The 16,912-nt window shown below is 38.4% G+C and overlaps 1 protein-coding gene across 1 annotated transcript in view; it reads right to left on the bottom strand.

The window, feature by feature from the left end:
* adgrv1 (adhesion G protein-coupled receptor V1) overlaps nt 1-16,912 on the bottom strand; it is a 507,287-nt gene that overhangs the window by 349,174 nt on the left and 141,201 nt on the right. The window contains exons 30-34 of the mRNA XM_067982173.1: nt 15,417-15,661; nt 12,497-12,678; nt 9,857-10,668; nt 8,797-9,006; nt 2,786-2,916 (exon numbers count right to left, since the gene is read on the bottom strand). Coding sequence (XP_067838274.1) covers nt 2,786-2,916; nt 8,797-9,006; nt 9,857-10,668; nt 12,497-12,678; nt 15,417-15,661 — 1,580 coding nt within the window. The remainder of the gene's footprint in view (nt 1-2,785; nt 2,917-8,796; nt 9,007-9,856; nt 10,669-12,496; nt 12,679-15,416; nt 15,662-16,912) is intronic.

Here is a 16,912-nt window from a genome sequence, read left to right as displayed (position 1 = left end):
AAAAGCGGGAACTGGGTACTGAATTAGACGATCAGCCATGATCATTTTGAATAGCGAAGCAGGCCCGAAGGGCTGAATGGCCTACTCTTGCTCCTATGTTCTATGTTTCTATGTTTCTAGGTCGCGAGGTAGCTCTATAACTTTTGCCAGCGCTTCTCATGTCATGCTGGTTGACAGCTCCTGCCTGCTACCTCGCAATTCTGAGTCCTTTGAGGAGCAAGTTGGGTTGATTGGATGGATGTGGCATCAACTTGACAGGCAACTGCCTCCTTTGTGCCTACTCCTGCCGAGCTCATTTTAAAGAGGAGCATTTTTCTCAACCCCAAACATGGTTGCTTTCCTCTATTCCAGCAGAAGTTGCAGTGCGTCTTCTGCATACAGGAACATTCTCCCGCAATTCATTTAGCACTTTCCATTCCAGGTGAGAATGTTAGTTCTTGTGGTTAATAAACTGGTTGCCTTTAAGTGGGAGCAGCTATGCTTTAAGAACTGCAGGTGTCTGGAAATCCCATTCCGTATCAATTACAACTTTTCTGCACTTGTGAAAAACACACTGGGAGCTTATGCTAAATATATTAATGAGCTGACCTCTCTGAACCTGGCAAGATCAGTTCACTTCTGCATGGCACATGTTCCCTTAAGTGGAGAACGTTCCAGATGGCATTTTGGCAGGATTTATGAATCAGCCCTATAATAATCTTGTTTATAGTGAAAAATAGAATCTAATCAACAAACAAAAATCTGATGATTTTGGCTCCTATTTCCCATAGTAAACAATGTGAATGTACATCATTTGGAATGAACAAAACCCATCTTGCTAAGAGCGTTTCATTTATTCTGAATACACTGAGTTCCAACCAGTATAAATGCCAGTCAGTGAATTGGCCATCACCAGCCCAGCAGTTTACTGCCTTTCCCTTTAAAGCATCACAATACACCTACCTTGGATGTGACTTCTCTTGGTGAAGCTCTAAAAGTGAAAAAAATATTGTGTGTACACCAGTGAGCAATGTACACACATTCTGATCAAAGAAGAACATTTTTTTTTCTCTCAATTCGTTTTCACTTCAATTGTTCATTTTCTGAAATAAACCAAAAATAGCCACATATAGGAGTTGATTTTCATCTCCTCCATTGTGTGGGAATGGGCCAGAAGCATGATTAAAATAGTAACACAGCAGTTACCACCATATTCCTGCTGACGCCTGGGTGAGCGCATTTTGGTTGGGACCTTGAAATGGGCAGCCCAGGCACTTGCCGGAAATGGGTGGGAGCCTCATTAGCCCATGCAAATCAGGGTCAACAGAAGTCCAACGAAATTTTGAAGTACCAATGGGCGGAAAGTGCACTGTGCATACTACACCCATTATTGCTTGGCGTTGAACGGCATAAACAACGAGCCTTAAAGAGACCGCTTCAGGTTGCTCAAAAAAAGTTTTTAAAAAATGTTTGTAAGTGGTTTTAATAGGGCCAGGAGGAGCATTAATGCTCCTCCTAGCCCCACAAAGATCAAACCCGTGATGCCTGACTCGCCGCAGCCCTCCCTAGAGATCGTCTCCCTCCAACAACTTACTTGTAGCGGCTGGGCTCCAGAGGGGAGCTGCCAGGTTTCCCACCCCTTGCGATCAGCGAGCTGCTCCAAATGTACAAGGAGCTCGCTGACGGAATGAAAATTGGTCGGGCTTCGGATCGCTTCCATCGAGCCGGCGGCAGGCTCATTCCACCGCATTGAGTGAAAATATAAGGAAAAAACCTGCAAATGCTGGAAATCTAAAATAAAACAGAAAATGCTGGAAATATACAGCAGCTGTAAAGAGAAAAGGCAAGTTCACATTTCAGGTGTAGACCCTGTGTCAGAACTTTCTGACAGAATCTATATCTAAAATATTGACATGTATTTTCTCTTTACAGATGCAGATAGACCTATGGTATAATTCCAACATTTTCTGGTTTTATTTCACATTTGGGGTAGGTCCCGTGAAACTACCTGAAGAACAGCTTGGACATTAATTGTGGTTGGACATTAATTGTGGTTTTTACTGCCATCTTCTTCCTCTCTCACTGAGGCAACCACCCTACAGTAAAATTGGAAGCATTGCTTCCCAAGTTATTTTATTTTTGTTTTGTTCTTGAGATATTGGTGACTCAGCCAAGGAAGCATTTATTGCCCATTCCTATCCCTAGTTGCCCTGATTTGCTAGGCCACTTCAGACAGCATTCAAAGTCAACTACATATAATAGGACTGCTGTTACATGGTAGGGGTGGCAAGTTCCCTTTCCTGAAAAACTTTAGTGAACTAATGGGTTTTTAACAACAATCCAGCAGCTTTCATGGTCATATTTTCTGTTGCATTCCATAAATTACCTGACTGAATGCAATTTCACAAATTGCTGTGGTGGGATTTAACCTCTCAACCGCTGGGGTACTAGTCTAATACCAAATTGTTTAATGGTTCAATGATCTACTAGAATTTAGCCATGATTATGGTTAGCATTCTAAAACTCCCAATTTTCATAATTTTTTGTCCTTCAGGATGTTTAATTATATGTCTATTAAATACAGAAAGAAAATTATGAAAAACTAGATTATACATTTAGCAGTAAACGGCAGATACTATAATTTATCAGCATATCACCAAACTGTAATAATTATTTTTCCTCACTTTTAAAACACAAGCAAAGCATTTTCTTTTGTTTACAGCTAGTTAGATAACAAGAGTGTACTTCAATTGAAAGAAGAAAACATTTGTGCTCAGTAATTCAGGGCAGTGTCCTAATTATTTACCTCAGAAAGCAAAAGAGTCCCGCTAATATCCGCGAAATTTTCCTGAACATTTTGTCCATCGATGTTCCAATTAACAGTAATGTTTCCATGTCCAGGAGCACTCCTTTCAATCCATAACAGCAAAATTTCTCCTGCAAATTAGGAAACAGAATCAGATTGGACTATCAACCCATTGTCTACTGGCAAGAAGCTATAAGTTTATCAGTCATGCATCATTCATTTTGTGTATTAATCAAACACTTCATGCAAAGTTATATAGATAAAATAAAAACAAAAAACAGATATACAAGTATTTATTAGGCCTTGCTGTCTCTAAATGTTCAGCCTACATATGGCAAATATAACAAATTAGAATTTTTAACTCAACTAAGAAGAAAAACATTTTTTTCCAAATACCAATCACTCCATGACCAAGAGAAATTCTTTGAATCCAGAAAAATTTTTACAGCACAAAACGAGAATTTTAAGGCATTAAATAATTAAAAGCACTGTTTCTCGGTGCGGAACACATTTCAATTAATCTGTACAACAGAACGGAAAAAATGTCTATTTCCCAATCTTTGTTAAAGAAAGTCTGTATTGTAAAAATCAATACAGTAATACATGCTTTAGACTGAAAAGTCACAAAATATTAACAATGAAGAATGCAAACAGTATCTGTATCACAACATTCCATGAACTGCAATCTACAAAAGCCACAATCGACTTTGACAATTTAATAAAGAGTTCAACTTATCAGGTTTATGAAACAATTACATAAGAACTAAATTAATCCAAGTACCATTTATTTGTGTATAGCAGAATAAAATAGCACTAGGTTGTTTTACTGGCTTTGAATTTTGAATGTGCATGAAGTATATATGTGACTGAATAAGATGGTGACTGAGTGAATCTTTATCTGTGACTATGGGGTAAATTCAATGTTCCCATACTCTCACCAGGGAATCTTACAACACCAGGTTATAGTCCAACAATTTTATTTTAAAATCACAAGCTTTCGGAGATTATCCCCTTCGTCAGGTGAGTCACTCACCTGACGAAGGGGATAATCTCCGAAAGCTTGTGATTTTAAAATAAAATTGTTGGACTATAACCTGGTGTTGTAAGATTCCTTACATTTGTCCACCCCAGTCCATCACCGGCATCTCCACCTCATCAGGGAGTCATGCTTGAAGGGAGGCAAGTCGAGAATCATAACTGTAGTGCTATAAACCTATCTTAAATTTGCGCTCCATTCAAGCAGTGGGAACATGGGGATTGGGGAATTATCCTTAAGTGCCCATCTTTCACCTTGCATGATCTTTTACAAAATTTCAGCAGTAACAGCCATGACATTGACATGGTTATGGATAGTGGTTATAACAGTTTCCAAATAATTATTTACAGGATCATATAAAAATGCTTTGAATAGATCTGATTATTAGGGGATGCATAGGAATATTCCGTAAAGATCACGAAGGTGGCCCATAAGTAAGGGCAGGAGAGCTTATATAGAGGGAGAGATTTAAGGGTGAGAGGAGGTCAGTGAATTCAGAAGAGAGGGGGCAAGGGGAGCTAAGGTGAAGATTGAAATCACTGAGGCTGAGGGAGGAAAGGAGGGAGGATATCTTGGTGAGAAACTTGAGGTGGGTATTGGGGGCGCGGTAGACAACGAGGATTTTAAAGGAGAAATGAGAGGGATGGAACAAGTTGAACTGCTTAAAGGAGGTGAAAATACCAGAGGAGTAGAGGGAGAGATCAAGGTGTAATTTAATAATAAGGAGCGCCCAACCTTCGCAAATCAGAAAGCTTAGAAATTAGTATTCTAGTGAACTTTTTTTTATTCATATAGGTTTAGTTATTGCTAGCATTCCTTCACACGCATACATGTAGACTAGAAAATGGCCTGACATTTTCCAAATAGAACTACATTCTGTGTGTACAAGTGTGTGTATATGGTTATGTATACACCTAGAGATGCTGCATTCTTCATTGCAAAAATGATTAGGTAAAAAGAGGCAGCTCAAAACATTAACATGAAAGAAATGCCAAGAAAACATTACATAATGCAAATATTTTCATCAGCAATAACCCATTCATCAGATGGTTTTTTCTTGTACTCAATTAATAAATAAATTATTTTGCTGTTTATTCTGAAACATTTGTTATCATTAGAAAATGATTTCACTCATTGAAGTTTTTTCTACATAAGGTAAGAAATACAAATTCAGAACAGCTGAAAGGGTTATGTAATGAAACATGCAAAGTAATTCACATCTTTACTGCAAAGTAATTTACCTTACAGCAAACTTAGAGCATAACAACACAAAATAGTTCTAATTGTTTGTCTCAGTGTTCTTGCTCCACAATATTGTTGCTGAGTTCCACAATGCCAAATTGGCATGCTGTATGTACCAGCTAGATGATCAAGTGATGCCATTGCATGCTAAATCCATTGACACTGTATAACTACATGAAAAGCATGCAACAAAATGTATACACTTGCATTTACCTGCAAGGCCAAAGGTTATGTGAATGTTAGACAAACATATTTATTCTACATAAAAATATAAAGGGGGTTGAAAAATCACAAAAAAAGTGGAAGAAAAATGTACCGATTTTAGATACAATAGAATGTTCATTTAAAAAAAAATCAAAAAATTGGATAATCATGAAACAAAATAGCAACCATTTATTAAAATAAAAATACACTGAATGGTTGTATGTTGCAGCTGAAAATATGTTTGCAAGTCAAAAAAAACACACAAAAAGAAAAAGATTTACAATTTTAGAAAATAATTTTCAATTATCGAAAACAGTTTCAGTCAAAATAGATATTCAAAAAATCAGCAAAAGTGATATTAAAATTAAACATACAGAATGTGAAAAAATATACTTTTGAAAAATATTAAAATAGTTAAAACGTTTTGAAGGAGGCATAGTTTAGTAAAAAAGACTGCCAGTAATTCTGCTCAAAGTAAATGAAACCTTTTAAAGTTCAAATTTACATTTTAAACATTGCATTAATAAATATAAAAAGGTTATAAAGAAAGTTTTCCAAAAATAATGTAATTACATTATAATAATTACAGAAGTGCATTGTGCTAAGAATCAAGATCATAAACTCTACAAACAGTAACATTATTTTGCCAGTACATACAGTATTGCATTGGCTTTTAAATATAACCTAATAAAACACAGGAAACAACCCACACATTTTAAATATGGAAGTTGGAACACAAGAGTGAATGCTGTTGTGCAACTCTTGCAGAAACATTTTCTGACTTTGTGCTCCTGGCAGATAACCCCTGTCGCCGCCCCACCCACCACCACCCCCCTCCAATAGCACAATCGCAAATTGTAGCACATCGTTTTTACACAATTTTTTGACCATGATCTCAAATTCCTGCATTGGAATTTCCAAAAGGCACTCTTAAAAGGAGCTTAAAGTCAAAAAATTACCTTTTGAATCACACATTTAACAACTGCACTCTGAGTTACACCTAATATAATATTGTTAAAATAAAATTCTATCATAGTAATCATTTATTGTATATTGTAAAAAGTATTTTATATCTCTTTCTTAATAATAAAATAATAATACTTGCACTTATACAAGGCCTTATCCTATCCAATCGCCCCAAGCGCTTCATGCAATTACTTACTTCTCAAGTGTGGTAACTGTTGTTACACGGTCATTAACAGAGGCATTCTGCCCAGCAATATCCCAAAATAACAAACAGAAATGAGGCCAGGACATTGGAAGGATTCCATGCTCTTCTTTGAATAGCACCACAGGATTTTAAATGTGTACTTGCAACACCTGAATAGGCAGGGGGCATCTTGGTTTATCTCACCCAAAGGATGAATATATGTGAATATATTTATTAAAGTACATCCATTAAAAAAATAAAAATTAGATTTACAGTTACTTTATGATTTAATGCAAAAAAGCTACATCCAGCTAAACTATCTCTATAATCTTACTTGGTTATATATGACTGATACAACTAAAGTCTAAAAACTATCCTTACCATTTCCAGATTACAATTAATTTCAAGTTAGAAGTATACTCGGGCCTAAGTTCAAGATCGTTGCACCTGTTTTATGAGCTTAAAACAGGCATAACAATAACCAATTTAGCAAGGCAAAGGCCTGCGTCCAATCTGCATGGGCGCTTGGGCCAATTCTTTTTTTCAGGCGGCCCTGGTGGCTGCCTGAAATGAATGCCAGCATCATTTCAGTATCAGAGCTTGCGCTGCGTAAGCTCTGACTAGTTTACTTTGGATCTTGAGGCGCCTAACCAGCGCTCCTTAAAAAGCCCCAAAAATTACAGAAATGTAGTTTCTTGGGGAGTCAGAAAGAGCTGGAGTGCTCCTCCAGACTCCACAAAATGACTGCGGACCACTGCCGGCCCAACCTCTCCCCACTTCCGATCGCCACACCACCACAAGCCCCCCCAAACAAATACCACTGGACTTACCGTTGGGGCCTCGGTGTGGGGTGAAATTGGCAAGGCCCCAACAGATGAGCTGCATCTGGGTGCAGATTGGTGCCTGCAGCTCACCTGAATTATGATGAGGCCAGAGGACGAATTTAGTTTGGTCCTCGGGCCTATCCATTCCAGCGCACGGCCAGAATTGTGCCCAATTTCAGACACTAATCAATTTAGGGGCCATTGTGTTATTCAAATTTATACCAAGTGATAGTATGCTTATTCTAGGACAAATCAAATATAACCGAAGTTTATAAATACAGATCTCTTTTGAATAAAAAAATTAAAGTAACCTGTTGTAATTTACATTGCTTTTGCAATTATTTAAAAGCCAATGCATTGTCAAGATTTATATACCTTTTAGCCAACATTGATGGTTCTTATTGGCAAGTCAGAGCTGCACTTCAGCTGCAGCTGTGACAGGCTGAACAGAAACATTAATGCAAAGACACACCAGCATAAAAAATATCAGCACAAACCACATCAATAAAGCCTGAAAAAAGGTAAACAGAAGACAGTTTTTGTAAAAAGCCATCTGTAGCAATTTCATCATTTTTACAAAAGTATTAACACTGGGGGAGGGGGGTTAATGTTTCCATTCACTTTTTTGTACTACAAATAAAATGTTTAATTTTCACTCATTCTTTTACAGTTGGCAGGGGGAGATAATTATAACTATGTTTATGGAAAAATGACAACTATAGATGGCCCATAAGCATTCCTGCATATTATAAATCATGTAAACAATCAATAGTTATCATCAATATATAGTTCCTGAGAAATCTTGAACAACAACAAACCCTTGTACATAATCAATATACAGTAGCAATATTCAAGGACCCTCTTTATGCACTCAAAATAAGTTTGTCAAACATGATTTATAATAGTCTCTTCATAGAACAAAGTATAACCTCCTGGACTGGAATCCAAGAAAGAAGCAAGTCATGGATTAGTCCTCAAGAAAATACCTTTATCCTATCAAAATGCTGTAAAAAAAAAGGTATAAATAACTCTTCATTTTCCAGTGTCCAACTGGCCATGAAGAAAGAGATATCCTGTTGCTTGGTGACGATTATATACAGCAGCCAGTCCAAAGTAGGTTAGAAACAATCACACTTTGGATCGCTTTCAGCTATATTTTGGTATGAGTCCATGGTCACTTTAAGGTTTATCCTGGATACGGTCTTTGTTATTTTGCTCATTATTTGCAAGTTATACTACAGTTCATAAAACAGTGAAGATAATTTTCAAACCTTTAGGTATCACCATTGATTCAAAATTATCCAATTACAGTACCAGGAGGATTAAATAAAAACGGTCAAACTGTCACAAAATCTACCAAAATAATTTCTCTATTTTACATTCATATAGAATGTTGGTTATTTATTCTATCCTTCTATATTCTTTTTGTAAAATAAGAATTGAAGAAAAGATGTATGTCATGGTTAATATAATAAAGCAAGGCTTAGAAAGATTGTGGCACTGTAGGAATTGATAATGATTATTAGGAGTGTTGTCATTACACACAGAAACCCACCTTCACGTCCAATGACAGAACGGGAGGATGCCTGAAAACTAATTACTCCTGCAACATAATCATTGGCTAGAATGACCACAGTAACAGTATCGGAGCTGGGCAGAATACGACTGCCACCTTCCGTGTGAGTTAGACGGACTAGAATGGTTTCATTGTCTTCTGGTTCTTCATCATCTACAATTGTTAATGTGACGAATCTTCTATTCATACCTGTAGGTAAAAATAGAGAAAAAGTAATATTTAGAGTTTGCAGGTTTCTTGACCTAATTAGTTGTGTTTTATGTTTAAAGTACCATCCAAAACAAAAAAAAAAATCTACTTTTTTTCTGATTTTGCAGTTTTCTTTTCAGATAATTATCAAGGGACTTTTAAAACCTTTAAACACATCTGTGAAAAGCTAAATCATTTTTCTGTTAGAGAAGATGTATCATAACAACAAGCAGGCTTACAACTACAGTAACTACAGTGCACACTTTAATAAACATTTCTGTCCATATCCAACTTTCATCAGCTATTAATACTATTAACTAATTAAAAAAAACTGGTGTAATAAAAAGTTGCTGCTAACTACTTTTCATAGATGCATTTAAGGGGAAGCTAGATAAGTACATGAGGAAGAAAGGAATAGAAGGATAAGTTAATAGGGTGAGATGAAGTAAGGTGGAAGGAGGCTTATGTGGAGCAGAAAGACCAGAATAGACCTGTTGGGCCAAATGGTCTGTTTCTGTGTCATAAATTCTATGAAATTCTATGTAAAAAATTCCAGCCATATTATCTGATGGCTCTCAAGCCTAAGATTACTAAAATAGTCACAAGAAATCCACACTTGTAGAGAAAGGTACCATTCCATCAAATTATCATATGTGAAGAAATGTACCAAAAATATATTTCACATTCTGCATAGCCCAGCTTGTACTGAAAATAAAACATTTTAACAAGCAGCAAACTCAGTGGTCTTTAAGTATTTAGAATTTTTGTAACATAACAAATATGCACAGATAATGCATAATGTTCAGAAAAATCATAGAAAATTTATTTTAGACACACATAACAACCCTACCTTCTGCAAACGTTAGAATTTCTCCATCACCAATGAAATCAATGTTCTTTGTAGCGGTGCCACCAACCACGCTCCACTCCACAGTCACCTCACCAAGACTCCCACCACTCCTGTCTATGACGAGCTGTACTGTTGTCTGAGCTTCTTCTGTTACTTCAAGATAACTCCCTTTGTCTGTGGCATTAGGGTTAGTACTGTAAATCAGAAAGATCCCAAATGCATCTCCATTCATAGCTATGATAACAGTGGAGATATTTGGTTGGCCAACTGTAGGTTGGTTTCCTGGAGTGACCATTTCATTCAGCAGTTCCACACTTAAAAGCAAAATGGCAAATTTTTCATCACGTTCTGGTGCAGTGTCAGTTTGTATTGAAACCGAGAGATTAGCAAACTCATCTCCTTCATGCATCATCGCCCATAACCCAGTGACTGGCTCATAATCGCTGCCAGCTGTTGCCTGGGCACTCAACAGAACTGACACACTGGAACTATTCTTGCGATATGTTGTGAATTCTGTGCTGTTGGCCAGTATGTTAGACAATGAAGCTATCCAGAAGCACTTGGATCTCCCAGAGATATTTGTGAACGAGAAGGCTAAACAAGCTTGCTCTTTGAGACAAATGGCTGCACACGTTTGTAAAGCATTTCTCTCCAGAGAGGCATTCACCTGAAGAATAGGTTGGCCATTTGTAATTCCAGGGACTGGGGATTCATAATAAGAGAATATATCCTGTCCTTCTTTGATCAAAAGATCCACAATATCAATTTTGGAGGTGCTGTAAAATATTCGCAGCTGACCAAAATGGCCTCCGCTACATGTAAAGCAAGCACATATAAACAATGTATTAGAAAACATTTACAAGCACCACCTTTACTCATTGTATTTTTAGTTCTAAGCAGGTTATTGTCACAGTGCTTAGAACTCAATATTCAGTTATGGCATGAGTCAATGACAACAAAAACATTTACCTGAGGAAGGAGGAAGTCTCCGAAAGCTTGTGAATTTAAAATAAAATTGCTGGACTATAACTTGGTGTTGTAAAATTGTTTACAATTGTCAACCCCAGTCCATCACCGGCATCTCCACATCAACAAAAAAGTACCTCTAGATTAATGTCAACAATCCAGCTTCAACCTTAGCATCACAGCAACCAGCTCATATATTATACACTGTTTAATTAAACCAGCTGAATATCAACAACAACAATTTATATAATGTCTTTAACGTAGGAAAATTTCAATGGTGCCTCACAGACAATCAGACAAAAATTTACACTGAGCCAAGAAGTATATGTTAGGACAGGTGGCTAAAAGCTTGGTCAAAAAGGTAGGTTTTAAGGAAGGAGGTTTTAAGGAGGGTCTTAAAGGAGGAGTATGAGTTGGAAAAGCGGAGAGGTTTAGGGAAGGAATTCCAGATCATAGGGTCTAGATGGCTGAAGACACAGCCACTAACGGTGGGGTGAAGGGAGTGGGGGATACACAATAGGCCCAAGTTGAAGGAACGCAAAGTTCTTGGAGGGCAATGGCTTCAGTCTTCTCAATGTTTAATGGGTGGAAATTGCGGCTCAACTAGGACTGGATGTTGGACAAGCAGTCTGACAACACAGAGATAGTAGAGGGGTCGAGAGCAGTGGTGGTGAGGTAGACCTGGGTGTCGTCAGCATACATGTGGAATCTGACGTCATGTCTTCGGATAATGTCGCTGAGGGGCAGCATGTAAATGAGAATTAGAAGGGGGCTGAGGATAGATCCTTGCAGGGCTCCAGACGTAACAGTGCGGGAGTGCAAAGAAAAGCCAATGCAGAAGATTTTCTGACTATGACGAGATAGTTTAGAGTGCAACCTGGCAAACATTAAGGGTGGATTTTTTGAGGAGGGGAAAGATTATGTCAGATGTGAAAGGGAGAGGGACAGTACTTGAAAAGAGGGAACTGTATACAGTATCAGCTATCATGGGGGCCAGGAAAGGAAGTTGGATGATCAGCGGTTTAAAAGGAATAGGATCAAGAGATCAGGATGGACAAGATGAGTTTGGAAAGGGCATGAGGGCATGGAAATAAACTAGAGAAACTAATGTTGCAGGTTCAGAGCTAGGGCAGAGGGGAACCTTGGGGGAAGCACCCTCCAATTTTTTTTAATCCAAGGGAGGGGGTAATGTATTTGTAATAGTTTTGAACCAAATTTTCTGGCAGGTTTACATAACAATGGTCTTGTTTTAATAGCAGCATCATACTATAATGATGCTGCTATAAACAGTAATACAATTGCGGTCAATTATTTCATATTCAGTTCATTAAAGCCAACACTGAAACAGACTATTTCATATTTAGATTAGATATTCCCACCAATCTGTAGCAGAACTCAACATCAGTTATACTATAGGATTAACTTTTGCACATATGACAGAAATATAATACCCAGCAACAGTTCATTATTCCAGTTGAGGTCACAATGTTATACATGGCTACACAGCTGAAATTTGAATAACTTCAAAAAATGCAAACAAAAAGCCTTGCATTACAGTTGTTCCAAACAGCAATTCAAGTATTCTATAGTTACAAATAAACCACTATTTATTAGTTATAACCTGAATGTCTCAAAAAGTGGATTTATTGCAAACTTTCACAGCACATAGCACACCTTCTTTTCACTGTGATATTTGCGATGGAATTTCCTTCCAGTGGTTCCTGAACTCTGTACACTGTTTGTGTGAAATGAACAGTACCATATGGGTTGTCATTTGCTGGAACAATAATATTCACCACATTGTTCCTCCCAATGGAGCTTCCATAAGTAGAACGGGTAAGCTTCACTTGAATGATCTATAGAGGAAAAGATTCACTTTAAAATGAGTTTAATGCATAAACACTTCTACTGGCCACCACATTAAAACTCAGTTCAAAGTTACATTTTCGACAAGGAGCAAGTTTCTCCTAACTTAAAGATTCCAGGTTTAAAATGCAGACTTTATTTTCTAGAAATTTCTGTCTGTTTGAAGTACTTTGCCTATAGATTGAGACTCATAATAAGAATTTACTGTTAGAAATCTGTGTTTGACTTTCGCCCTTGCATTTCTTTTTACTTTTTTTATTCCTTCATTTTCAACCTACAAAGATTGACTTCTATTATAAAATACCAGTACTGGGCTGTGCAATAGATATGGAGCTGCATCAAGCAAAATGTCTGCATTATGCATTTTTATGTGACTTTAGATAGGACAAATGTGTTTTAGAAAATTAGCTTCAGATAGCGATATCCCTCAGGAAGCTTACTGGGGTAGATTTTCAACTTGCCGCCCGACATAAAACTGGTGTTGTGGATCGGGTACCCATTATAGAAACCGCCCAATTTTCTTTTCCACTGAAATCGAGAATCGTGAATTGCTATAGTGGGAGACCGATCCAAGCCCATTTTTATGCCCGGGCAGCAATTTAAAAATCTACTTCATAGTATCTCTAACAATCTGGTTATCTGGACCAAATCTCTAGTGGCCTTTGGACTGAATCTAATCAAATTATCGATCCTTTAAAAAAAATGGATATTTAATTTTTTGCTTCCAATCATATAAGGTGCACCAAAAATGAAGAGTTTTTTGTTTATCACAGATTACGTATTGAATTTTTTTTTATTGCTGACCATAGCATACACAAGGACAAAAGTGGTTGCTGCTGGTTGCTTCTGCAGGTTGTACAGAAATAAACATATGGGTCAATTTTAATCCAGAGAGGATTCCAATGTGGGCAGGGGGGTGGAGTGATTGCAAAACGCATTCACTGGCCTAAGTTTTAGGCCTGGGGTATTTTAACTCCTAGGCCTCATTTAAATACCACCAGTTCACTTCCCCATGCAGAATGGAAGAGGGTGCAGTGCGGCTGCCGGCAAGGGAAGATTGGGTGGCCTTTGGCTGCCCACTAGCTTACAGCTAAGTGTCAGAGAGAGGGTTTAAGGAGGGTCTCATGGGAGGAAAGGTGAGGTGGGGGTTGGGGGAAGAATTTAAGGCAAGGGAGGTGGCGACTTTCTTTGTGGGGCCAGAGGAGCACTTTTACACTTACCTTGGAGGCCCTTTGTCTTTCCCATCAGTTGCCAACCTGCTTCAGCCTGGCAGGGAAGCAGTGGTAGCTTCCCTGCACAGGCCTCAGTTAAAATGCTATCATTTTGACTCCAGTAAATGGCTAGCCAGCTACCAGCTAATCTAATTATGAAAGAAACAGTCTCTAATATCCCTTTGCTCTGGGATACCTTTAACGGAATTTGGAGCTATAACTTGGGCAGTATTATACGAAGATAGCATTCTGTCTGAGATTGCCACGGATACACCCAGACACTCCATGGTAGCAGGCAGCCATGTAAGAAGTGACTGACTATGTTTCAAGGGTTGGTTCAATGCTGAGGGTAAAAGCAGATGAAGAATCTTTGTTGTTTTTAATATACTAAAGAAAACAGTAAAGTTTTTACTGTAAATATACTATTTGTACTCAGTACTACTTATTTATCTGTTTGTGATGTTCAGTAAATATGTTTAGTGACATGCAGCCTGTGCCAAGGTCAGATAGTGTATATTCTTCCACCTACCAAGAGGTGGCGATCACGTGGCAGTAAGCTAGAGTACAATTTCAATCCCTGGGTCTCACTACATTCACTCATATATCTGGTTCGTAGGAAGCACAAGGTCTGCTTACAGGATTGGCCAGTGACAATGGACCCAAGGAAGTATCTAGCATTTAAAAAAACTTAACACGCTGAAATTATGCTGATTGCTGTCAGTCAAGAGTGTAGATTGATTATTTCTGATCCTACCCATTAGGATCTTCTCAAAAGGAAGACTGTTACTATCTCAAGTTTTAACACCTATATCGTGAAAGGCTTCTTTTGGTATTGGCATCATCAGTTCATCATTCAAGATCAGAGTCCAGCTTTCAACCCTGCAGCAGCTTCTGTGATAGACACTTGAGGCTTGATTTTTGGATGTCTGAGCGGGTGCGTTTGTGGCGTAATGATACACATCATTATTTTAATGATGTGTATCATGTCAACCCACATTCTTCTTTTTGGTAACAACAATAAATCAATCATAACATAATTCCCTAAAGCCTGGAATCCTTTCTAATTTATCTATATCCTTTAAAGTAAGTTGGCAGAAACTGTACATCATACTCCAGAACCAATGACCAAATGCCCTCCAGTAACTAGTCTGGCTTACTAATAATAATCTTACATTGACTTGAAGCTTTTAGCAAGTCACTTATGATCACTCTCGTTCATGTACAACCCGAAAGCTAGCTTCAAAGCAGCACTGACATGGAGTTAATTGCCCATTTACCATTATTGTTCAGTGATGGCCTGTGGGTTCGTGATTTATCTTCTAACATTAAAAAACTCACCAGTAATTGGAGGTCAGTATGCAGAGCTTTGTAAATACATTTAAGGACATATGAGAGCAGTGTGATTAAGCTGTGTAATTTACACTATCCACTGGCACCACTCTAAAAATTGTTCAGGCCAAACTACACTACAAGACTTCACTAGGATCATTCATCTATTTAAATCACTTTGTCTTTACCTCTTCAATTTCAGGGAAATCATCTGCTAGGAGTTCCAACTGTAAGGTTTGAATGGTTTGTCCTGGAGCAAAAGTCACCTCACCCGATGTCACCCAAAGGTCACTGGTAATTTGTTGATCATTCACTGTGGCAATCCACTGGACAGTGACAACACCAAGTGTCCCAGCATTTCGAACAACTGGCAAATTTATCTTTGTAGTTTTAGATTCTGGCTCTTCAACAGTAAATTCTGTCCTTTCAAAAACTATAACAGAAAATAAGCCATTAGGAATAACTTAATTTTTATATTGATTCCAAACCAATTATTTAAATTAACACAATATAAATACATTCCAGCTGTTGGGAAAAATTATACAGAATGCAATTTGCAAGCATTTGGGGAGTTTGGCAGTTATTAGCCTTCAGAAAACATAGATTCTGCCACAATAATCTGATTCAGTTCTCTGAGGATGTGATCTCTATGCTAGACAATAGTACTCCAGACTGGCTCTGTTGTTAGCGCTCTCACCTCTGAGTCAGCAGGTAGTATGTTCAAGTCCCAGGACTCGAGCACACAATCTAGATTGATACTTCAGTGTCCTACCAAGGGATTGCTGCATTATTCGATTGCTGCATTATTTCAGGTGAGATGTTAAATCAAGTCCCCTTACAGGTCTGAAATAGGCAGCATGCAAGGTGCATGCAACAGAACCTCACATGAAACTGGGACTCGAGCCTTATCAGCATATTGCCGGCGAACCGTGGATGCCAATCGACTGCCATTTTTACTGTGGAGCTGACTCAGGTCACTAACACACCTGCCAGAAAGAGCCAGGCGCTTCATGAAGAAATTTGAACAGGGCTTATTCATCAGCTTGAAGAGCCAGGATAAGCAGCAGCTTGGCCTTTTGAAAGGCAGATGAAGTGGGGGGGGGGGAGGTTCTCGTAGAAGGCCTTACCAAGTCCACACACACCATGGGTTACTTTCTTGGATATTTCTTAGGAGCAGTGCAGGAGGTAGTCTGTTGCTGAACCTATGCAGCCTCTTGCAGCAGGACCTGCTAGCTGCTGGACCAGGGGTCATGCTTTGCCAAAATTCACCACTCTTAACGTTTTCACCACAGCCTCTTTCTAGGCTGGTACAGAGGATATCACTCGCATCTCCCAATCTGCAGTGCACAGCTGCATCAAACATGTCACCAATGCACTCCTTGCCAGAGCTTATGTGAATAGGAAGGGCTTCCATTCCATCAATATTCAACTGTTGTGTGATCACCACAGAAGGAGAATGCCAGTCTGTGCCACTTTCGCTGGCAGCTGCCTTCATTCTACAACACATCCACCCCTCCACACACTTTTACACCCATCTAGGATTATGGCTGCTAGGGAACAAGGGATAACCCCTCCATAGTTGACTGATGACACCCCATGGCAACCTCACCCCACCTGAGCAACACGGGTACAATGGGATCACCAGAAACATGAGAGAGCATACCATTGGCATTTTGAAGCACAG

Source organism: Heptranchias perlo, chromosome 4 (genome assembly GCF_035084215.1).
Source record: "Heptranchias perlo isolate sHepPer1 chromosome 4, sHepPer1.hap1, whole genome shotgun sequence".
Lineage (NCBI taxonomy): Eukaryota > Metazoa > Chordata > Chondrichthyes > Hexanchiformes > Hexanchidae > Heptranchias > Heptranchias perlo.
This window is presented reverse-complemented; position numbering and strand designations above follow the sequence as displayed.